Source organism: Saccostrea cucullata, unplaced genomic scaffold, assembly GCF_032062105.1.
Source record: "Saccostrea cucullata isolate Sc308-1 unplaced genomic scaffold, CSIRO_AGI_Scuc_v1 ctg4400, whole genome shotgun sequence".
NCBI classification, from domain to species: Eukaryota; Metazoa; Mollusca; class Bivalvia; order Ostreida; family Ostreidae; genus Saccostrea; species Saccostrea cuccullata.
This window is the reverse complement of record NW_026939734.1, coordinates 48,470-73,486: the sequence shown is the minus strand read 5'-3', so window position 1 is coordinate 73,486 and position 25,017 is coordinate 48,470. Positions and strand designations below refer to the sequence as shown.

The window sequence follows — 25,017 nt, the reverse complement described above, 5'->3', positions numbered from 1 at the left end:
TTGCAAATGGAGATTTATTTCCCCATTCTACTTATATTTGCAATGCTTGCGCCTCATATGCAGAGGACAACCTGTGTAAAAAAAAGAAAATTACCATCAAGGACTACTTGAATGAGTTTCTAGATGGTATTGAGGGTGGTGTTTTCGATAAGGAAAGCTTGGGGAAAATAGCTGGTAGTATTGGGCGTTGTATTGCCAGAGAAGTTGCCGAAGATGCCTCCTCCTCCTCCAACGACTACAAGGATGCTAGTTTAATACAGCAACTTAATTTTGATGGTAAGATGTTGTTTGGTAAAAAAAAGAACAAAATAAAAAAAATGTAAAGAAATAAAATTTTACCATTCAGCTAGTATGGTTAGCATTTATTTTATGTATACTCTTTAGATTGGATGCAAAAACGCAATGGTATCATTGTGGCATTCCTCCACGGATTATCCGGGGACACAAACATGGGGGTCTGTAAGGTCAGGGCTTTGGAGCAGCTGTATTACATATGTCATAGAAGTTTTGTAGCTCCCTTCAGTTTTGCGAACTTGCTGATGGTGTACTTTGCGACTGGCAGTAAAACGGCAGTTTCTTTGTTGTGTTCAGGGCTGCCATGTGGATCTTATTCCACGTTACAGGTACATGCCTATGCATGGGATTGACAGAAATAAAGACTTAATTTAAATAAAATGAACAGTTATTTTCATTAACTTTAAATACAATATATACTTTCATAACATATATATGAGAAGATTTTTTTCCAAATGAATTATATCCATGAGGGGCACATAGTATCGTTTTTGAAAATCTTGGGGGTGGGCGTGTGGATGGTGTTATCCAACATGACACTTTTGCTTTATCTACTAATTTACAAAATATCTAATAATTTACATAAAAAGAACAGGAAGCTGAAATTTCAGCATGCATTTACAATATTAATAAAACGTACTGTTTGGGAACCCCCCCCCATATTGTACGTGCCTGCATGAAATACGGGGGTAATCGTCATAAATAAATGATTTGTTTTTTACATCATTCTAGCGTTGGATACAAGACCATGGGACCATAGAACTGGAATGCCCCAAAGATTTTGACATTGTCACATTCTTTGACAATAATCAGGTTAAATAATATATTTTCATATACTATGTAGTATGTTCATTATTATTTTAAGATCTATATATGCAAATTAATGTGCAAATCTCCTTCATCTGAGTTTTCAATAAAAATTCAGCAATATTTTTTTTAATGAATCCATGTGCATTTTCCCTATGATTGCAAATCATTAACTTTCATAATAAATTACGTACAGATTCTGCAGAGAAAATGGAGAGTGCAGTATGATTTTAAATCTACTGCTAGTGTTTTCACCAACATAATTCATGTTGTTCCGGAAATAAATAGCACACTGCAAAATCAGGAGTTGTTATCTCCATGCAACTGGTTACATGCCTCAGAGGAGTGCAGGGACGTGCCAATGATGGTAATGGAGCATCAGGCCAAAATGAATGAAAAATTCCGGAAATATAGGTATTAATACTATTATGTTTTTTAAACATATCTCATAAGCTCTTTTAATACATATTGTATGTCTACTAAATATTTATCAAGAACTATATTCAATCCAATTACAAGATATTAACAATTCATATACAGGGACGATTTCATTGAACGAAAAATTCAAAGTGTTTGGGAGGAGCACGCATTAGGGACAGACCACGTCGATCGAAACAATGCTAAGTTTAAAAATAGATTGGACGAAAGGTGTGTATTTTACACTGTATAGGCTTAGCAGTTTTTTTTTTATTTCTAAATAATTGATACGTCACTATGATCTATGTTCAATATCACAGATATTCTTTCGTCGTGTCCCATCATCCCCAAGAGCCACCCTCAGTAGTCATGGGAGAGCCTTGTTTTCAGAATCCCTGTTCATATGACGCTATTGATGAGGTATTTTTGTTATTGTTATAATTTTTAATTGGTTGATAAAATAAAATAAACAATCATATAGAATATATATAACAGAGCAAATTCTGGTGCGCAAAAACAACAGAGGAAATTCTGGTGCGCTTGTATGCATACTTTGAAATGAACAATTGTTAAATTGTTACAGGTCTTTAGTCATATATCAGATCTCACAATGGCTGGTGACAGGAAATGGACAATTCTGGGTTGTGATGCACTACCATATACACTAGGTGGGTCATCTTTATACAGCTTTACAAATTTTAACCTACTTCTTTTTATTATTTTACTTAAATTTAAAAACGCAGTACATTAATATAAAATTGATAATAATAGGTAGCCGTTTGATTGAATCGTCTTTCCTGTGCCCAACATGTCACAGAGAATTTTTAGATGCTCAGGGTTTTCAGAAACATCAGGAGGATTCTGAGCATGCGACCAATGCAAGGCTGGAAGATTGCAAAAAATTTAAGAATGTACTTCTCATACCAGGTACTTTATAATTAATTAACATATTATGCACAAATTATTAGGTACTTGTGTTAACATACATTATTTTGAATAAGAAAAAAATGTAATATATTATTTATATCCTATACATGTACATAGTAATATATGTACCCATGATTATTATTATTTTGTCATCCTTTCAGGACTTGGCCATTACGAGATAAATATGGTAAAATGTATATTTGGATTTTTATGGAAAGTTGCGTTTGAGGACCTAGGCAAGATGTTAGGGTTCAAGAGTGCTACTGCATTAGCGTCATTACGTGCCTGTGCAGGTAAAGCATTTCACTCAAAGCATATATATTTCATTGCCCTTTAATTACATTAAAAGTATTGTTGACCATTTCAAATAAGTTTTTTTTTCATTCTCTAAAGACCACCATAAAAGCTGGCAGACATTGCAGATATTTCTGCATGCAATGTCGGAGGAGCTCATTACCCCTTATGTACGACACTGTAAGAGTGACAACCTTCACCCATCTCTGGCGGGATATTATGGATGGCTACAGTCCTCCCAGCCTACTGCACTGTATGAATTTATGCGGGAGGTTGTATTTACGTACTGCCTCTCCATCCATGTATTTAGAGCAGGTGTCAGGCGCAATAATACTGATGCTATTAATTGTAGCAAAGCAAAGTTTGCTCCTCTCTTTTTTGGTCTAAATATGCCTTTTTACATGGAAACATACATTAGGGATTCCTTGACTCGTTTACAATGTCCGCCTGAAGTTCTTGCGTTCATTGAGAGACATGAATCCTACAGTGTTACGGGTAATGATAGCAAAGGTGAAGGAGGGGACTTTGTTCTTGAGGCAAAGAACAGGGAAACAAAAAGACTTGTACCCTCTGGAGTCCCCACAAATCAAATGTGGACCAACATTTGTCGAAATGTAGACAGATTAGGCCAGGTACTTAATAATTATTAATTAAGTGAAGAAAAAAAGTTTATAATATTGAAAAGCTATTAAAAATGTTTGATAAATGTTAAAAAATTCCAATGCATTTTTTTTTTTTCATTTCTTTAAGTGCATTAATTAACGTTAAAATTTGAATGTTTCAGTATGAGAGTGATTACATAAATATAATAATTTATACTATAATGATTATATATATATTTTAAATAGATAAGATCAAAAGTGTATGAGTTGCAGAACATACCCACCACAGACACACAGTACTCATATGCGGTAGATTTATCCCGAGAAATTTTTGAATTCAGGTAAACATTTTAAAGATTTCAAAATTATAATCAAAGGTGCTTTTATCTAATTAATAATTTCTCTGAACTATTTATATTTTTGATTTTCTTTTCACAGGAAAATGGTACGCAGCAATGAGTGGCTCACATCCCCTACACTTATCAGTGTAGGAGGAGTCCGTCTGGATGAGCAACTCCTTCATTTTTCAACACAATGCCAAGACAACTTGTTGGAGTTCCTGGAGTCCTCTGGAAATGACCTGTCATCCAGACGGAAATTTCTACCAATTTTTGTGCTTCCAGAGGAGAGGGATAAACACCAGGCTTTGGACAACCAGACTAGGGCAACATTACTTCACATGGTTGAAGATGCCCTTGACAACATGAGCCTTAGTCTGGTATTGTCCTACAAGCAGCGATGGAAATCTGTTAAAACAAAGAACAAATCTGCCATCATTCATTTCCTGGAAGAACTAAGAGAGGTTGACAAATAAAAAAGGTAACTATTTAAGTTAAATCTTAATTTTATTCACTTCCCCAGTGCTGGGGGCAAAACCAAGCAATCTTGGTTAGGGACCTTTGGCTGGTTGCCTTGATGTGAAGGCAGCAAGCGTGAACCCAATAGTCGCACTTGGGTTTGGAACAGCCAACCCAAAGTGCCCTCTTATCTAACTCCCCCTCCCCACACATACGGCACTTCTCTTTATCATCAAAGACCACTGTCTGTGTTTCTTTTGTCGCATGCTGAACTCTCCGTTGGGGGGAGGGGTATCTCACTGGTGCAGATGTTGATGGCCCAGGAGTTTGGGACTGACTTTCATCCTGCATAAAGAATACCATTACAATGACCACCATGCTTGTGTACAATTCCTACTTAAATCATAAATTTGTAAAATTATCTACAATTATATATATACTGGTGAAAAACACACATAAAAAGAACAGTGTCCAGCACAATGAAAAGTGTGTATTAACAAACTCTAACAAATATTTTTCATAGAATTCTTGTTTTAAGAAATAATTTCCAAGTTATCAAAAAATAACTTCTAACCTCTCTATCCTCCGCGGAGAAACCTTTGCTCCGGTATATGTACCGACTGTTAGAGTTGGGTACTTGGACCTCAACTCTAACGGGGGCGCCAGTTGCAACATGCAGCTCATGTGCCTACAATGTATATCAATTAATTTATTACACAAGTAAAATGCAGTCCTAAATAAGTAATTTTCATTGTTTAACAATTACTTTGATACAGCTTAAAATTACAAACCTTGGAAAACAATGTGTTCTTCCGTCTACTTAATGTTTTTGTGATAAGAGACTGCTTCTGCAGTCTCTTAACAGTATCCTTGACCTTAAGAGGTTTTAAGGACACTACCCCTTTCTTAGAGACCTTTTCCTAAAAAAAAAGTGTAAATATGTGAAATGTGCATTATGCAATTGCACATTTATAATAATTAAACATTTTAAACTAATGATCTGTTTCCTGGATATCTGGACTTCATCTGACAAATGAGTAGAAAGAGTAAACAAAAATTGATAGTATAAAATGGGAATTACCACACCGTGCTGTATTATATGCATCATAACTCTATGATGTTTTAAATAGATTTTTAAAATTTAGAATGGTGTTATAATGTATAACTTTAAACATTGTATCAATACCCCCCCCCCCCAACCTTCTCTTCTACACAAAATTTAAATATATTATAGATCTACAATGTACAAAATTTAACAAACAGACAAAAGAAATTAACTGGATTATTTTTACTGGTAAAACATAAGCACGTCCATAGATCTATTGAAGAAGAAAAAAAGTAGCGTAATTCTTGGTTTTCATGATTTTTAGCACTAACTGTTCGCCATACGCTGATCATGTTATAGAAAGTGTGAAAGATCAAATTTGATTGGTTAATCACAATTGTCACTGCTAGGTGGCGATTCAAAATGGAGGCATAACATGTAAACTTTTCAGGTACCTTTCAATTTGTACATTTTTATTGCTGTTTATGGTTTTAAACACTCTTGTTATCTTGATATTTCTTAATTAATATCAATTAGACATCATTATGTAAATTTTCTGACTCGCATAGAGTCAGATGTATGTGTTCAACTTACCACACTGGCTGACATGCTGCGAATGTCTTCAAAGAAATAATTAGCGGTGGAAAAGTTGAAATGCACGAGAAAATCCCGCTTTGGCGCGACTTTATTATGACCATAAAAGGAAATATCCCTCATTTCAGAGACAATCCCGATATCGGGGGATGAATCCCAACCTGTTGAAATCAGCTGTTTTTGTATTTTAATTCTTCGAACTTCTTTTCAGCTTATCTGTTTCCGAGCCGTCCAATTATCTTTGAATTTTTATTTCAGCGTTATTTTTCAGGGCATTCCAGTACAACGCAGTAAATTCTAAATAATTATTTTGCTTTTCAGAGAGCTTTAGTTTGAATATATTGATAGTAGGTTTGTACACATTTATTTATACTTTAACTTAGTTTATTGCAAACCGGAAGTGCAGTAGTCCACCGGAAGTGCATATCTACTTTCACTTTGACTTAAAATTCTTAGATTTTAGTTAAACTATCCCTTATTATTTAAGTTCATTTTGAACTTACCCACCTGATTTGTTTACAATTTTCTCCAGTATATCTTAGTTCAATTTGAGCTACCCTCCTGAGAATTTCTACAACTGAATTTTTTTTTTCTGTGTTTATTGTGTTTAAACTTGAATAGTATCCATTTGTTTACTAAATTGCTCGCCTGAAACTTTGAAATATTTTTTTTTCTGCCCTGTGTTTACTTAGTCAGTTTTTGACTACCCTCCTTGATTTACAAATTTGCTGATACATGTGTGCTTGAATTATTTTATTTTCCCTGTACATAATTTGTTGAAATCTTTTTACACGCTTGTTACCATCAATCTAAATCAATCATGTCAAACACGGAGAAGGACAAAGAATCATCTGCAGAGTCGCCGAAACCTATTATGTCAGCTGAAGAGACTGAACAGCTTGTGAAAATGATTACCGCCATGGGAGTTAAACCAAAGTGTGATACACCACAAGATCTACTGAAATGGATGTCAGATATGGTAGGTAAAGAGGAACATGTTCCTGAACATTTTTCAGTTAAGAAGGAACTCTCCACACCTACATCAAAACAGACGATGGAGTATCCTGTGACCTTCAAGCAACCCTTGCGTATTTCTACATTTTCTGGAGGCGGAAAAGGAGAAACATTGTACGAGCTTTGGCGATACGAGGTGACATGTCTGTTGAAGGAAGGCCACTCCAAGGAATCCATATTGATGGCTATCAGACGTTCATTGAAGGGAGAGCCCGCCAATGTATTGATGAGGCTAGGAACCATTATCAAAGTAGAGGACATTATTGTGAAGTTCGATAGCATCTATGGGAGTGTGCTGGAGACAGAAGATATACTTGCAGAATTCTATAGTGCAAGGCAAAAAGACACAGAGGATTGTGCTTCCTGGAGTGTGAGACTGGAAGATCTCCTCACTAGAGCCATACAGAAGGGAAAAGTGTCCCCATTTGGAGCAAATGAGATGCTGAGGACCATGTTTCATAAAGGATTACGGCCAGATCTTAGAGATATTACAGGGCATCTTTTTCAGACCATACATGATTTTGATAAGCTAAGAGTTGCGATAAGGAAGATTGAGACAGAGCATGTGCCAGCAGGGAAGCCAAAACAAGCCATTGTGAAGGCCGCGACTAGTGATGAAAGGTTTGATCAGCTTCAGGCTCAGCTGAACCAACTTTCTACACAGATGGCACAGATGAGGCAGCCATATCCTCAATATCATCAGCCTAGATTTAGACCACCATTCCAAAGAGGACGGAAAAATCCTAGAGGATATATGTTACAAGCAAGAATGCCTTTTACCCAGAGAGTGCCAATGGATGAGCCACAGCCTACACCTTCACCCAGAATGCAACAAAGTAAGGTGATATGCTACCGTTGCCATCAAGAAGGACACATTGCTGTTGGATGTAGAGTCCTCCTCGATCATCAGCAATCAGCCAGTTTAAACTTCAACAGGCCAAATCCTGGGGCCAAGGGTCTGGCCATGCCAAATACAGGTCCAACACAAAAGAATTAGTAGGCGAGGCAAATGAAGTGACTGTGGCAATCAACGATGTTACTTGTGCAGCATTATTGGATACAGGTGCAACAGTTTCCACCATCAGCTCAGCTTTTTATCAGAGACATTTATCTCATATTGAGATGCATTCAGTGGATGAAGTTTAACATATTGAGTGCGCTGATGGAGAACAGATGCCTTACTTTGGATATGTTTGTGTGACTCTAACTGCTTTTGGAACACCACTTGATGCATTACAGAACTGCTTATTCCTCATAGTACCAGACAGCACTTATAATTCTCGGGTACCAGTACTCATCGGAACTAACATCATTAACCGATTGATGGAAAATGCACCAGAAGAATTTGGCTCAAGATATCTACAAGATGCTGATCTCCATACATCTTGGTACTTATCGTTTAGATGTATGAACTTAAGGAGCAAAGAACTGCAGAGGAATGGAAACAAGCTCAGCATCATCAAGTCAGCTGAACCTCAAAGGATTACTATACCACCTAATGGATGTGTCGTGGTCCAAGGATATTTGGATAGAAAGTTGCCTTACCAGCAAGTGCTTGCCATGCTACAAGCAACGAAACGCTCCAGTATCCCAACTGATTTGGACATCACACCATCATTACATCTCTACAACTTTGAGGATAGCCATAATGTTCCAGTTGAGATAAGCAATGCCACTACGAGAACAGTTTCCATTGCACCTAGAGCCATTCTTTGTGAGCTGCAACCAGTCACTATTTTGGATACAGAGATGCCTAAGTCATCATTTATGCCTGAAATGGACAGCATATTTGAGAAAATTAAGATCTCACAGGATATCTCATCAGAGGAGCAGAGGAGATGTAGAGATCTGATCTTGGAGTATTCAGACATTTTCTCAAAGAGTGCTACAGATATTGGAACGACGGACAAGGTCAAGCATAGAATAGACCTTCATGATCCAACACCCTTCAAGCAGAAATACAGAAGAATTCCTCCTGCTGCCATTGAGGAAGTTAGGACACACATTCAGGAACTTCTAGCAAGCGGTGTTATACGTCCGTCCCATTCACCATTTTCCTCTAATGTGGTCCTTGTTAGGAAACATGATGGATCATTACGCCTCTGTATAGATTACAGACAGCTGAACTCGAGAACCATCAAAGACAATTATGCCCTACCACGGATAGACGAGATCTTAGATTCATTATCAGGGAACAGATTCTTTACAGTACTCGATATGAAATCAGGTTATCACCAGATTGAGATAGAGGAGGCACACAAAGAGAGGACTGCATTTACTGTAGGGCCATTGGGATTTTATGAGTTCAACAAAATGAGTTTCGGACTAGCCAATGCACCTGCCACGTACCAGCGTCTGCAAGAACAGTGCCTAGGTGACCTACACTTAAAGATCTGTTTTATCTACCTCGATGATTTGATAATTTTCTCTAAGACTTTTGAGGAACATCTTCACAGATTAAGACAAGTTTTTGATCGAATTAGACAGTTTCATCTAAAATTTTCTCCAAAGAAATGTTCATTCTTCATGAATAAAGTAAAGTATATTGGACATATCGTTTCTGAAGAGGGAGTGCAAGCAGACCCGGACAAAATAGACAAAGTTAAGAATTGGCCTACCCCGTCAAACCCAGAGGAAGTAAGATCATTTCTAGGATTTGTCGGTTATTACCGAAAGTTTATACAGAACTTTGCCAAGATTGCACGTCCGCTCATAGATATTATGGCTACTGGGAAGAAGACTCGGAACAGAAAAGAACAGTCTCCAAAGTGGAAGTGGGGTGAGCAACAAGCACAGGCTTTTCAGGTGTTGAAGGACAAGCTTACTACTCCCCCTATACTTGCCTATCCTGATTTCACCAAGCCTTTTGAGCTGCGTACAGATGCCTGTGGAATAGGACTTGGAGCCGTTCTATACCAGGAGCAAGATGGACACAACCGAGTCATAGCATACGCCAGCAGAGGATTGTCCAAATCTGAAAGAAATTATCCCACACACAAGTTTTTAGCTCTTAAATGGGCAATAACGGAGAAATTTTCAGATTACCTTATGGGCCAGACATTCTCTGTATATACGGATAACAATCCATTGACGTATGTCTTGACCTCTGCCAAGCTTGACGCAACTGGACATAGGTGGATTGCTGCCCTTTCTGCATACCAGTTCACTATTACTTACAAGCCTGGCAGGACCAATGCAGATGCTGATGCCCTTTCAAGACTTCCAGAGACTCTCAGCACCGAATCAGTTAGAGCCATTTGTAATCTGGAAGAAGGACATCCCCTTATTGAAACATTACCTGTACATCTCGCAGTTAGCCAAGATATGAAGTCATCAATCCAGGATTCTGAAACATTCCAGAGAATAGACCTCCATGACATACAGAGAAAGGATTCTTTCATAGCTAGTCGGAAAGAATATGTCAAGATTGGTAAGAGACCAAAGAAAGATATGATGACAGGAGACCTGGATAAGGTAATGTATCAGAATTTCAGGAAATTCAGGATTTTTGATGACTTACTGGTGCGAGTGACATGTGCAGAGGATGACACTGAACATCAACAAGTGGTTGTTCCTAAAGAAGTTGTTCCTACTATTCTTAACTTCCTCCACAACCAGATGGGACATCCTGGCAGGGAGAGAACAACATCATTAGTTATGGATAGATTTTATTGGCCAAGGATGAGGCGAGATATTGCTATCTGGATAGAAGAGTGCGACAGGTGTCTAAAGTTCAAATCTCCAGATAACCAACGTGCATCCATGGTCAACATTACAACTTATCAGCCTATGGAACTTGTTTGCATTGACTATTTGACTTTGGAACCTTCAAAAGGTGGAATTCAAAACATCCTTGTTATTACAGACCATTTTACTAAATTTGCCATTGCCGTTCCTACTAGAAATCAGACAGCTAAAACAACAGCGGATGCGTTATCTAACAACTTCATCATACCCTACGGACTTCCAAACAAAATTCATTCAGATCAAGGAGCTAACTTTTCCAGTAAATTAATCCAGGAACTTTGTCAACTTACAGGCATATCCAAATCCAGAACAACACCATATCATCCGATGGGAAATGGTGTTACGGAGCGCTTTAACAGGACCTTGATTTCCATGCTAGGAACACTACAGCCCAACCAGAAGTCGAACTGGAAATCATACATAGGCCCACTTGTCCACGCCTATAATGCCACCAAACATGAAACTACAGGCTACTCACCATTTTTCTGATGTTTGGTAGGGAGCCAAACTTACCTATAGATCTTGTCTTTGGATTAGACAGCGGTGAAAAAGCCAAGACCACTTCAGCTTATATAGAGAAGCTTAGACAAAGACTTACAGAAGCTTATGATGCAGCAAACACAGCTATTAAGAATAGCCAAGCTCGTCAGAAATCAAACTATGATATTAAGACAAAAGGTGTTACTTTGGAGGTGGGGGATAGAGTGTTGGTGAAGGTTGTTGCCTTTGAAGGGAAACACAAGATCGCCGATCGCTGGGAGGATTTTCCCTATGTTGTCCTGGAACAACCGAACTGTAACATCCCAGTCTACAAAGTGAAGAGAGAAGATGGAGAAGGAAGATGTAGGACATTGCATCGTAATTTACTTCTGCCGATAGGTTCTAGGATTCCCTCTTCACCACCAACACCTAAACCAAGGAAGAAGACAGGAGATAAGAGAGATATCGTTCAGACGAAACCACCCATCAGAGAGGATGAGAACGAGTCTGACGACACTGATGAAGAAGTTATTATTCATATAGAAGGTACCGGTACCACCAAAACTCAGAGCACATCTAAGGAGGACGCTCCTATTCCCATCAGTGTACCTGATGATGATGATGATGATGATGATGATGATGATGATGATGATGTTCCTGAGTCAGTGTCTGATGTGACAGTAATAAATGAACTTGATCCAGAGGATCCAGTTACTGAAGATGACCATGAAGAGACTGATGTTATCTCCGTGCCTTCGCCACCTAGTACACCACAACCTGTACCAAGAATTTCCACGAGAAAGAAAATGAAGCCAACCTGGACAAAAGATTATGTTATGTCCCTTCAGCATCATCCAGAGTGGATGCAGAAGGCTGCTTACCTGGAAAAGATAGTAGAGGATGGAACTTTCCAGAAGCTGGATAAGGAGGCATCCAGAGCCCTTATCAGCATCATAACAGGTAAGTGATGTTTTAATTGTATATATTGTTTCTTTTATGCCAATATACAGTACTTTGTGTCACATTCGGGGTCCTGGCAATGGCGCGGACGCCATTCTCACACCAGGGGGAGAATGTGGCAGATACATATTTTATTAATTTTCTATGCATACATGTATTTATTATATACATGTATGGTAATTATGATTTATCATATTTAATTTGATTTAAAATGCACATGTTGAATAATATAATTATTCAGTTTAAAGCCTTTAGTGTGCATTCACCCATGGTCTGTCAACAGGTTCATATAGGTAGAAATGGCCTAAGGTCATTAATTATATCCAGGCCTAATGTCGGATGTTTCTTTTAATTTCATTGGTGTTTTACTGTGTGTTTTACTTGGGGATTGGTTAGTGTTTTTCCCTCCAGAAGGTTCTTGGTTTTCTGGACATTCTTTGTCCAGAGTTTGGTCAGTGATGATGTATATCTTTTGATCTGACATTTTGACAATCAGACCTTTTCATAGAGACTGACTTTCTTCTCCTTCTGGTATGTTAACAATTTATTACTAATATTAATATGATTCTTATATTTCAATTAAATGTCCAATCAGTAATTTTGCATTCTTGATCTATTTCACTAAGCACTTTCCCTGAGTAAATGAGATCAGTGAGAATGATATTTTTTAAGTATGAGTAAACAGAAAGATCTCATTGTTATATATTTTTAAGGTAACATATCTTTATGATTTGGTGTGTAATATATTGTGTAATTGTTTACAGACCACTCAGGCTGTATTATTGTAAATCTGCAGCATTGCTGCTTGCTGTACACGCCTATTCCCATAGAATGGTATGCACATAGTTTTATGCTTATTCAGTAATATATAATGTTCAAATACATTATGATGATAATTATTGTAAAGTTTTATGCTGAATATTGATTGATATATAATTGCGGAGAAATATATGTATATTCTATGTGTAATGAATTATCTCCCTTGACAATCATTGTGTTTTTATGCTTAAATATTTACACTTGTTATATTGTTAATATTGCAGGGTTTAATTCATATCTGGTAATAAAGTCTTGTCAGAACCCTCAACAGGCAGTTACTTGTTCTTCACTTGACAACCCCCAAGCCTGTTACAAAAATAAGTGGCAATAGATCTTTGAATGAGGAAACCATGATGCCTAACATTCAAATATTTTGAAATTTTCATTTAATTATCAAATGTAAACAAATATCAATTACTTTTTTTCATTGGTAATAACTCAATAATTAGCACATTTTGTGACTTAACTCTTAATTAACAGCTAATCTCTTAGGTTAAGTTATAAATTAGTAATTTTAGCTTATCATCTATTATTTATTTACTACATTTTTGTATATTTATTAATCAACACTTTGAAATGTGCTTTTTACTTTGGAAAACTTTAAAATAATTTAAGAGTAGTTACTCTGACACAAGCTATACACAAATGGATAATAAACAGGAAATGGCTCGTGTGGTGATTAGTCTATGTGGATATGAATTCTTGAATATATGTGTATATCATCGTTTCGCTGAAATTCTGAGAGATGTGAAAAAATTCCTTCGGGCTAAATGTACCAATATATTTACAAAGGTGTGAAATCGGAATCCATTCAATCATTTCAATCAAAATGTTTTTCAGATTCAATAAATTTCTGTAGATCTCTTGAAAATTCACCTGCAAATCATCACTTTCATGACAACACTAATAGAGGAGATTTTAATTCAGACTGGGTTTCTTTTTTCAAGATTCAAGACTCCTGAAATTAAAATAATTTAATAATCAGGTACATAGCTTGTAAGCATTGGTCAGGCTATCATTAAAATAATGTATGGCTTGCCCTCTCCCGACTTAGGGTAAAATTATCGGTTTGTTCCCGTTTTGCACATATTTGGATTACAGGTAATTACAGCCTGGCCCCTCTTTTTTGGAGGACGTGGATTGGCGGAATCAAAAGCATGTAAATATAAGGAATAACTGTCAGATTTTTCAGTTTCATGACGATGATCAATCGATTGGCTTGCTTGATAATTTTATGCATAAACGCCTTCGGCGTTTATGCAAATTGTCACGTAAGCCAATCGATTGATCACATCATGAAATTGAAAAATAAGACAGTTATTCCTTAATACTTATTGGCATTCAAGCTGAAACATGTATTATGATATTATACTTTTGGCATACAGTATTACATTGATATCGATTAATTACACAGTCCATGAAGAGAAACGGGTACGAATACTCGTATATATACAGCTCGCATATTAGCACAAGCATTCTCAAATAAGGTTTGCGAAAGCTAGATTAGTTTTTTTTTAATCAATTTCTTTAACACCGTATTACAAAGAAGAAACCTAGTTTTTTTTATAAATATATATTGCTGACATATTTCCACTCTGGATCATATTTATTTACATCGGGAAAGGTAATATTTCAACATCACCCTCTTTTTCTTAAATCTAGCAATTCCCTTTCAATTTCCATAAAGGTAGGATTCTTCTCATATTTCTAATTTTTAAAAATTCATGAAATTTTCACAGAATCAAGAAGACAGTACCAGTAAGTGATAGTGTTAGTGAAATTAAATTTGACCGTTTTATATTAGAGGCAAGGTCAGGTCAAGGTCATTATCTTTTCTTTGACATTAAGAATAAAAATTAACTGTTGCCAATCATGTGATACCTACTTCTATTTCAAAAGTTTAAAGATTGTTCTTTTTGCATAAAAACATATTGCTATATCGGGTCTATAGCATGATATTTCGAAATTTACATAAATAATGTAACTTAACTGGATATTGGCTAATCCGAATTTTCTCTGTTTTTCTTAATTTTTTAGGATATATTAGTCATTTTCATATGCTTCCTATATTTAACTTTTTCCTATTTTCACATATAATAAAGTAGTCTTATAAGTGTACAAAATGATACAAAAACAAAATGTTTTGATCGTTTACTAAGAGTGAAAAAAATACTTTTTCTGGATTTTTGGCTCAGATCTGCACTTTGATAGGAAGCGTTCAAAAGCTAATAAAGATCTAGTTTGTTTGAAAAATCAAATTTATTTGATATATTTTTAAAGTTTAGTCCCTCATTATTAATCTAACATACATTTGAAAATTTCTCCAAGACTTCGATTGTGTAAAAATTATAACTAAATTCATTGTTCTATTATAATTTTGAGAGGCAGAAAAGAAGATATTTTCATACGCCACCATTCCGCCAAAAATATAGTCCCTGCTAGTTTTCAAACGCAGTTTACCATTTCTAGTTAAAGTTGTACAATTGTGATGAGGAAAAAAATATGGTCTTTTAAATTCCTTACACCTCAATATATAAGACATATAAGCAAATATACTTTGAATGTTTCATCTAGTCAGAAACCAGAGAAGAATCCTACCTTAAGAGTGTGTGATCATGCAATATTTCTTCATCGATACATGATTTAATCTAGATTCAAAGATATTAAAGAGTCACAATTTTCATATTAATTAATACTGGTATTTTTTTTTTTTATAAATCATTAAAACCTCTTCTATTCTGTTCTCATTTACAATAAAAAAATTTAAGACAATTTATTGACCACTTTCTCTTCAAATGTACCTATAATATAAAGTATCTGTCTGTTACAATAAATTGATTAAAAAGACACTCAAGCAAAGTGCGTCTGAGAATAAGTACTTTTTTTATTTTTAAATTGAAAGACCCATTTGCACATATTACGCCCTAACAGTGACTCATTTGAAATAGGAATGAACAGTGTTATGAACAGAATATTTATTAATACTAGATTATTATACAAATTCACATTTTTCTGTTATTTTGATGTCATATTTAAGTAAATGGGAAATTAAAGATGCATTAACTTAAGTTAAGGTGCATTATCATAGTTTTTGATGGCATAGATACCGATTATTTTTAATTATCTTAAATTTACGTCGTTTATTTTAAAATATAGTGCTTAAGGATTTTATTGAACACCATGCATTTCAAAACAAAAAAAATATGTTCGCGGTATTGGGATGGGGGTGTTAGTATTGTTCAGCAAAATATGACAGTAAGAGAAGACAAAAACTGAAAGTTCAGGTCAGCATAAAACATTCAGCTTGATTTTAACAGAAAGGACTTTGACCGGGAAAAAAAGAGGAAGGATTGCAAGCCCCTCCCCTGCACTACGAGTGCCTGGTGTTTTTTTTTTTTAAACTGTTGTACTTCTTAAATTCTTACCCAATTTCAGTTCAAAATTCTTAGTTACAAATGTATAGTTGATCACACCTCTCACGGAAAAAAATATGCACATTCGCTGGATTTTATTACCTTTCTATTTTTCTACATAATACACGTCTATTTCACGTCTTTTGCATTTTATATGTACATGTAATTATGTATATGAATAGGTATTATATCGCATACATATAAAACAATTAGTCTTTTAACCCACTTGCCACTTTTTCCAAGTTATGTACAGACAAAGCACTTACGCCTACTCATGAGCAGGCGTAGATTTAAACCAAAATTTAGTCTCTACTAAGTCTCCGCCTTTTTGTGGAACGTTATATAGTCTGATTCTCGGGTTTAGTCACTGATTTAGTCCGGACTAATCTTACGCCTGGTCGTAGGCCTTTTTGAGAAACGAGCCCCTGGTTTTATTTTTTCCTCCACAATGATTATAGAAGTATAGGAGCCCATATGAGTAAAACATGCAGATGAAATAACTCAGGTAGATGGATAATGAATTACGAACCAGAATTTCAATCCGGGTTTTCTCAGAAGTCTGAGTCAAATTGTACCCGCCCATTTCATTGTCTGATATCAAATGTTTTGACTGTAACAGATGGAAATGACGTAAGTTGCTTATTTCAGATCTTGTCACTTAATGTTCCGTGGTTTAAACACAGTTGTATTTTTTTTATTTTCAGCCACAATGACGGGCAGTATATATGGTAGTTCTCAGGAGTAAGAAAATCTGCATATGAATAATGGAAGAGTAACGATGCCGGACTGGCGAATGGATTGGTTATGTGAGGAGGGCCAAAACGCATTCAATGGAACTAATATCAGATATGTGATAAGATTATGTTGGAATTTATTAAGATTGAATTCTTCATACAATTCCAACTATACATTTGTCCCCTTGTTTGAAAACCAGGAATTAGGCGAGGACTTGGCGAGACCCGAGACAATTGTTACTTTTATCCTGTGTGTTGTTGCATTGCTGTTTAATGTTGTGTCCATCATGGCTACGTCACAAATCTCTTCGACAGCACATACCAAAGTGATAATAAGTCTGGCAGCCTCCGATATTCTCGTCCCAGTCAGTGTATTTATGCACATTGTTGACAGTCATTTCAACGTGCCATCTCTCGATCCTAATTCTCGACTCCTCTCCGCCTGCATTCAAGTTTGTGTCGTGTCATTCAACAATATGGCAAACTTGATGTCGCTGTTGAACCTTTTAGCAATAGCTATAGATCACTATATAGCTAATTTGATGCCTTATCGATATGTGCATCTTTTAAACCGCCGTCGGACAAGTTTCATGATAACCATTTTATGGATAATAGGATACCTGTGTGGATTTTCTTCCTTCTTTGGTGGATTTCAAAAGTCGGAGGCATTCGAAAATTTGAATTTTTGTGAAATTACCAACTTTTCTGTTTTCCATGCAGAATATTTTGTGATATTCACGGCGGCAGTTTGTTTTGTCGCCATGTTATTCATTTATACAAGAATATTCTGTATTGTGCGACGTGTAAGCACAAAGGGAACAGCGCTTCATAAAGACGCATTGCACAACACCAAGGCACTGAAAACCTCAGCGCTTATCATCGGCACTTTCGTTGTCTGCTGGCTTCCGAATTTAGTCTTCCAAGTGTCTCTTTTGATTCAGTTACACGCTTTAGACAGTAGTAATAGGGTGTACGAAACGCTTTTTCGTGTCAACAGATATTTATACATTCTTGTTGTGGTGAATTCTGTTTGTGACCCCATCATATATGCAGCAAGGTTAAGAATTGTACAAAAAGGGTACTTTCGATTATTATCAAGGTTCTGTGGATATAAGAACCCAAAAATGTACGACGGTGTTAATTATCGCCAATCAAAGACTAGTGAGCTCCTGGCCCGAAAGCAGTCAACACTGGAATCGAACGCACCCCGAGAATCTCACCCCGAAATACAGAGTATGTTGTAAATTGTTTTAGATTATGGTGATCATGAACTCCATTTTTACAATATCAGAAATAAAGTTGAGGAAGTATGAAATATTTCGTCTTAACATACAGACTACCTACCCCCCTTTCTGTTACCGTTTTAGCATTGAAAATGCTTATGAATCGTAATAACACATGTACATTTAACTTTACAAGGTTAGCTTTTCTAAAAAAGCTGAGACTCAGCCACTGGAATACAGAAAGTTTCTTTCTTGTTTTGTAATGGTTGATGATTTGATCTATCCATCATGTTGTGTTCCTTATATGTAATAATTGCCATTGTAAGAAAAGTTAAATTCGTTTTCCGTAATCGTTTTCTTATTCGTAACATAATGCTGTACATAATAAATAATAAAGCATAGAATAAATTTTAGCTAGTCTGCATCGTCATTATTACAATGATCTCCAATAAATTCTCTTCGGCGCAGACATCAGAGAAAGTTCATCTCCTACTTGTAAATGAACAAAAGCCACCATGGCAACTAAGATCACATTAAATTCTATAAAAATGATATAGATTATGATGAATAAAAGGAAGGTAGACTTTGTGTTAGATTGTTTTTATATATTATCAAATAACAGTTTTTTAGTTGTGCAATGCATGATGTGGAGGGGGGAGGCATAGTGCATGTATATTTAATTCAATTTCTAAGTTTGAGCATCCATTTTTACGAAAGCCCATTGAGCTCTTTTTCGTAGGTTAAAAAAATATTTTTTTCGCGTTATAACGCGTAACTTTCGCGATATAACGTATAACTTTCGCGAATAAACGCGTAACTTTCGCGGTAAAACGCGAAACTTTGGCGAGTAAACGCGAAACTTTCGCGATATAACGCGTAACTTTCGCGTTATTTCGCGAATTTATATGCATATAGTAATGTTTTTTCAGGAACCTTGATCTTCACTGACAGATAAGAACATGAACGCTTACATGATCTTTCATGAATTTATTAATAAATTATCCTTTCCTCAGAAGATGTCTTGGAGAAATGATGCTAGAATGGTTCGAGAATAGGTTAGATTAGTTATTAAATTTTTTTTATTTCAAAACCCTACCAATTAATAAAATGAATTTTACTTTCTTGTGCATGTTTTTCAGTTGTTAAATTCAAGAAATTCTTTAGACTGATTATTTTATTGAAGGAAAGTCTCCACTTGACACTTTCTCAAGCATTTTTTATCAGTAACATTCACTACAATTGTACCACTAATAAATTAAGCAATCCATCATTTTTAATTAAAAATTATACCTTGTAGAAACATAGCTTAAAAGTGAGTGAACAATGTGTCATTTCATGAGCTTAACGTGTCATATGATGTTTTTAAGTAATTAATATAAATGGATATTGTTAATTAGAAATTGATCGAGGAGGAGGGGTCTACTTTTTCTTAAGTTTTCTCAAATATTTAATATATATCTGAAAGGTTATTGAAAAGTTTGTGGACTAGCGCCATAAATCAAAACTGTTAAGGATCTACAGCAAGCAAAGAGTTTTTACAATTTGAATAAATTGTCAATGTTTTCGTAAGCAACGGAATGACAACGTGGCGCAACCTCAAAATACGATGTCGTATTTCAACAGTGAATCTAACGGAGACAAAGGAAAATTTCACATCCAATTTTCACCCACGTGGTGGGACACAATTAAATTGACAATTTTACCTTATTTTGTTATTTTCTGAGATCTTAATCTTAACAATTTATTTCAAATTCTTCTGAGAGTGTTAAAAAAAGACATCTGAAAGGGTTGGATTCAATAGAATAAAACTTAAAATTGTAGCTTGTGATCATGGTCCAAGATCAAAATGGCTTTTTGCTTTTCTTTGTAATGAATAAATTAGATCAAAATCAAAAGAAAGTTAAGACTTACGCAAATGTCTTGGATACACAGCAAAAGTTTCGCGTTATTAACGCGAAACTTACGCGTTATATCGCGAAATTTTCGCGTTTATTCGCAAACGTTTCGCGTTATAACGCGAAAGTTATGCGTTTATTCGCGAAAGTTACGCGTTATAACGCGAAAAAATATTTTTAACCTACGAAAATGAGCTCAATGGGCTTTCGTACATTTTAGTGTTATTAGGAAAGAAAAGAATTGCTTCCAAAAACAGTAAACTAATGAACGCCACGGAAAACAATTTAAAATGGAAATTCAAAATATGTTTATACATGCAGTACGTATACATAAAATGTCATTGATGATGTCTACCATCATAGCAAAACTATAGATTAAAATACTGGAATCCATCATCCCCCTCTCTCTCTCTCTCCTTTCTGGGGGGGAGGGGGGGGGCGTTGACCCTGTTTATAAAACAGCACGGTTCAGATTTCTCTCAGCTATGGCATTTCCACTGTGGTCAATTTTTTACATGTGGGCGCGGTTCACGTGCACAAGTGGCACTTACGCGTCTATCATCATGTAAATTATAAGAATTTACTGTCTTACAGTGGTCTTGTGATGTTTTCATAACTTCCATCATTAGAGTGAAAAGAAATTGATCGTTCTTTTTTTCACGATTTTGGGACCTTTGTGGCAAGTGGATTGTTGTGTGAATTCCGACCCGTACATGTTTTATGCAAGGTATTGAATATTGATCGAGGGAGTCTTGCATCAGGCATCCAGAGGAATACACAATTTAAATCTTCGGCTTGCAATGGCGATTGAGCGAATAACACGTCTTATAATTTAATACCACATGGTCGAGATCGACATTGCGTGGCGGCCGCCATTGTTGTTTACAAGTTCGCATGTGATAACAAAACATGCCGATTTCAGCATTTACGGACATAATTATAAAACACCACATACCTCCGTCGAAGTGTTGGCCTTCTTTATTCTTATTTACTTTGTTTTTAATTACTGGCACTCGAAATAATTACGTAAAATCCATTATTTCATTCCTCTATATAATTCAATTGGGGATGCAGTGTTTCCGGTTTGGAGAAGTTACCAATACAGACGTGATGTTTGGTATACGTCATGAGATTACATTGGTAACTGTGCATTTCCGGTCAATTTCCTACATATACGGCTGCACTGGTGCATTACACACACTTTGGGATTGAGATCACACGGCTTATTAGCTAAATAGTAAGTTGGAGGAAAAATATTCGGGTGCCAGCCTAAGCCTCTAAATACCTCTAATTTAATATTACTTGGAATTATTACCATTTTCACCCCCGTTTTATTGGGTTTTTATTATTTTATCCACTTACCAATTCCCAATATACCCTGGGGGACTTTGTGAATTGAAAAATAACATGTTTGGTCTTTATTAAAACTTATTATAACTTTATTCTCGATCTCCGTGTTCTCTTTTCGGATTATTGTCATGCATTAGGAAAATCATTGTAAATGTCTACTGAGGATTTATACTATACACATATATGCTCGGACACGTTACAGTATCATTTAAAAACTGACAAATATCCCATCTAGAAGCTGAACAGTCTATTTCATTAATTTTCGTCGAGAACGACGAAGAACAATGCAGTCTATAAATAGATCGAGGTCATGAGTGTCCGTGAAGAAGCACGTCCTCTGGATGGAGAAAATTGTGCAAATCTTTTTTTCCCAGAATTCCGATTAGTTAACGCAAGCGCACTTGCAGTTTCATCCTAACGTAACTAGCCCGGGGGCTGACTAATGAAACAAGAAACTGCAGTTAATGAGCATAATATGCAGTAAAGAAAAGAGAAAAGAGAGTTTAGTTTTTAGACTTTGCTACATTTGTTCCATCTAGTCAGAGTAATGTTAAATCATTATAAACATAATATGTTACAGAGTAACTGTTAGTACTTAATGGTTGAATTACAGAAAGACACGAATCAATTTACGTACACTTGAAACACTTACCTAGATAAGTTAGAGATATCCTGGTGTTTTGACTGAGGGGCATAGTACACATTACTTCAGGTGTTCTCCTACTCAGCAGTACACTGACACCCTTATCTACTACAGCATCCATATCTAAAATAATTTGGACGATCAAGAGGTTCCTTCAACTGACAAAAATAAGAAATATGTAGCGAAATGTTTCGAGAAGTTGGTGTTTAATGTAAAATTAAATCATGATTAAATTCTTTACGAAAATTCCTCGTAAAATTCCATAATTCTTACAAAGGAGAGTGGTACTGTGTTGACTTAATACAATTTTATGTAATGCAATATGATATTTATTATGTACAGTATTATGATTATTGTTAATTAATTACCCTGATTATTAGTCCCATAGGTACAAGTGAAACCGACAGAGGCTCAAGACTTCCTCCTTGTCTCTCCGTCCGTCTAGCGGTCTGTATGTCTGTATGCTTGTCCCCCCTTTTCTTACCGCATGTTCTTTCTAAACACTAACGGAATTTTAAAAGCCGTCAAGTTAACATTTTTGATCTCCTTTCATGACTTTTGAGGAAAAAACGAATTATTTTAGCTATTTCTAAGATGACCTAACACATCAGTCACTTTTTTCTTAAATTTGGATAATTGACATTTTTTATTTAACTGGATAAAATCCCAAATAATTTTAAATTAGCCAAATTGCTTCACCTTTAAAAAAAGGATTTTAATGAATGACTCAATTTCGAACAATGATTGAATCCGGAGAATCAATCATTTCTTTTAATCTCATATTTTAGATGTAGAAGAATTGTTATCTACATTGTCAATATAGGAGGGTTGTTCGGAAAGTTCGGTTCGAGGTCTTCTTTCGTATCTTTTTTGTAATTAACGACATATCATGTCCAATTGGTAGAAAGGTTTCTACAATAAATTCAAATGAGTTTTCATTAAAAAATAAACTAATTTAAAAGATTTCGAGATTAATTTCAAACTTATTTAGAACAAAAGAATGCGAAAATAGGGCCAGGGAGTATGTCAAAAGTTTGTAATTTACAAACAATACCAAAAAATACGACTGAAGCCATATCGTTTAAAAATGGTGCAAGGACGAAGAAAAATCTAGATAGGATAAAAACAATAACTAAACATCGTTCATTCTCTAAATTATGAATGAATGGTTTCTTTCGTGGAAATAAAATCAATATCAGAAGGTGCGTGTAAATGGCCCAGACGACATTCGTAAGATTTAAACTCTGTACATGTACAATGTATCTGACAAGGACAATTTGTGAGAAACTGGATCTGTAAAAATCTTGCCAAAACTTGTAAGTTGATAGATTAAGTCATGGAAAGAGAAAGGCGTTTCACAGCTCCTCACATTTTGACAGATCAGTTACGCAAAAAGGTACAGTCATGTAAAATAAAACATTTACAAGCAGAACAGTTGTTGGCAGAATTTTCAATCTATAGGGAAACGATTTCGTAAATGGATTTTGGACCAGACAATGTAAAATGTATTGGTAAAATATTTTGGGAACGAGCAGACAAAGTAAAATATATTGGTAGAATATTTTGGGAATGACCAGACAATGTAAAATGTATTGGTAGAATATTTTGGGAACCTCATCACGCTAATTTTGACGTTAAATTATTGCTCCGGAGGTATCAAACATCTTGATTTTAAAATCAAATAAATTGATTTATTTTCAGTTGAATGAAAGGAACCTCATACCTCAACAAAATCAATAACTATACATATAATATTATGCTCATTTTAAATTTCTTTTAAAATAGTAACAGTATAAAAAAGTAAAGTACAATGTATTGGATTTTTTTTTTTTTTTTTTTTTTTTTTTTTGATGTGTGAAATTTCATACCATTTGATTAAAAATAAATCGATATATTTCATTTCAAAATCAACATGTATTATGCCCACGGAGCATATGCACTTACAATTAGTGGCAATATAACGTCAAAAACATAATGTCAATAGTTTCTAAAAAATACTATGTCCATACATTTCACACTGCATAGTCCGATACTCATTCATTAAAAAACCATTTTCTATAACATGACGGAAAGGGGCAGTAAAGTGTCTGTCAAATGCTATTTCTATAACTAGTGAATTGCATTGTAATATTTCAATTTTTGTATTTTCTACAACCCAATAAAGTCAAATAAAGGCAATTCAGTTCTATTTGAATATCTGTATAAAGTTCATTCAAAATTTATGCAATTCAAATGACAAAAATATTTAATACACATAATCATATATATTACCTGTGACAAGAACTTTCTAAATACACTATGATTTTTTACCTCAAGACCTTGACATTGAAGTTTGACCTACTTTTCAAAATCTTTAACCTTGCTCATGACGTTTGAATGAGAAAAGAGAGGGCTTTCATTTCATACCTGTGTATTGCTTGTGACAAGACTTTTCTAAATATACCTGGAGTTTTTAACCCCGTGCAGTTTGACCTTAAAGTTTGACCAACTTTTTCAGAAATTTAAAGAAGAAAATTGGCTCTAACTTTTGAATGAGAAGAGATAGGGTTTTCATATTTCAAGGTCACCAAGTCATTGATCTTGCTTTCATTTGAAAGGGTTTAATTAGTGTAGTATGCATACTAAATATGAATTCTCAATTTTTCATAGTTCAAAAGTTGTAAGCGAAGGTTAAAGTCGACGACAGACAAACAGATAAACAGACAAACAGGATAAAAACAATATATGTCCCTGATCTATCGATTCGGGCACATACTATTGTTTGCAGCTAACTGTAAAGTTTCACGTTTCGTCAAGATCTTTTTCGTCAGATGCATCCAGCGTAAACAATTCACGTGATTGGTCAACTCAAATTATCAACATTGATACGGAAATAGTCTGTTGCACGAGCAACCAATCAGGTATAAGAAGAAAGTTCCAGTCGTAAAGCTTGTGGTTAGGAGGCGTGTACAATTTACCTTGA

The 25,017-nt window shown here is 35.3% G+C and overlaps 3 protein-coding genes across 3 annotated transcripts; 2 read left to right on the top strand and 1 right to left on the bottom strand.

Annotated features, from left to right (window-relative positions):
• The first annotated feature begins 1,465 nt into the window (after positions 1 to 1,465).
• On the top strand, positions 1,466 to 3,389 carry LOC134253831 (uncharacterized). The gene is made up of 7 exons (XM_062736423.1): positions 1,466 to 1,515; positions 1,642 to 1,749; positions 1,839 to 1,938; positions 2,102 to 2,186; positions 2,290 to 2,445; positions 2,607 to 2,738; positions 2,839 to 3,389. The coding sequence occupies exons 1-7, from the start codon at positions 1,466 to 1,468 to the stop codon at positions 3,387 to 3,389; spliced, it is 1,182 nt and encodes a 393-aa protein (XP_062592407.1).
• A 622-nt stretch (positions 3,390 to 4,011) lies between these two features.
• Positions 4,012 to 5,949, bottom strand: LOC134253830 (uncharacterized). Its single transcript, XM_062736422.1, has 5 exons — positions 5,778 to 5,949; positions 4,930 to 5,058; positions 4,713 to 4,826; positions 4,239 to 4,483; positions 4,012 to 4,087 (listed from the first exon to the last, which is right to left on the bottom strand). The coding sequence occupies exons 1-5, from the start codon at positions 5,898 to 5,900 to the stop codon at positions 4,012 to 4,014; spliced, it is 687 nt and encodes a 228-aa protein (XP_062592406.1). The 5' UTR covers positions 5,901 to 5,949.
• A 10,633-nt stretch (positions 5,950 to 16,582) lies between these two features.
• Positions 16,583 to 18,259, top strand: LOC134253833 (adenosine receptor A3-like). The gene is made up of 2 exons (XM_062736425.1): positions 16,583 to 16,715; positions 16,915 to 18,259. Exon 2 carries the CDS (start codon positions 16,968 to 16,970, stop codon positions 18,186 to 18,188), a length of 1,221 nt encoding a protein of 406 aa, XP_062592409.1. The 5' UTR covers positions 16,583 to 16,715; positions 16,915 to 16,967; the 3' UTR covers positions 18,189 to 18,259.
• Positions 18,260 to 25,017: the final 6,758 nt, after the last annotated feature.

Coding starts and splice junctions, on each gene's coding strand:
- LOC134253830 (XM_062736422.1), bottom strand. CDS start 5,900: ATGAGGGATATTTCCTTTTATGGTCATAATAAAGTCGCGCCAAAGCGG. Junction 4,827..4,929: donor AGAACACATTGTTTTCCAAG/GTTTGTAATTTT, acceptor TATACATTGTAG/GCACATGAGCTGCATGTTGC. Junction 4,088..4,238: donor ATCAAGGCAACCAGCCAAAG/GTCCCTAACCAA, acceptor TTGTTTTAACAG/ATTTCCATCGCTGCTTGTAG.
- LOC134253831 (XM_062736423.1), top strand. CDS start 1,466: ATGGTAATGGAGCATCAGGCCAAAATGAATGAAAAATTCCGGAAATAT. Junction 2,446..2,606: donor GAATGTACTTCTCATACCAG/GTACTTTATAAT, acceptor TCATCCTTTCAG/GACTTGGCCATTACGAGATA. Junction 2,739..2,838: donor GTCATTACGTGCCTGTGCAG/GTAAAGCATTTC, acceptor CATTCTCTAAAG/ACCACCATAAAAGCTGGCAG.
- LOC134253833 (XM_062736425.1), top strand. CDS start 16,968: ATGAATAATGGAAGAGTAACGATGCCGGACTGGCGAATGGATTGGTTA.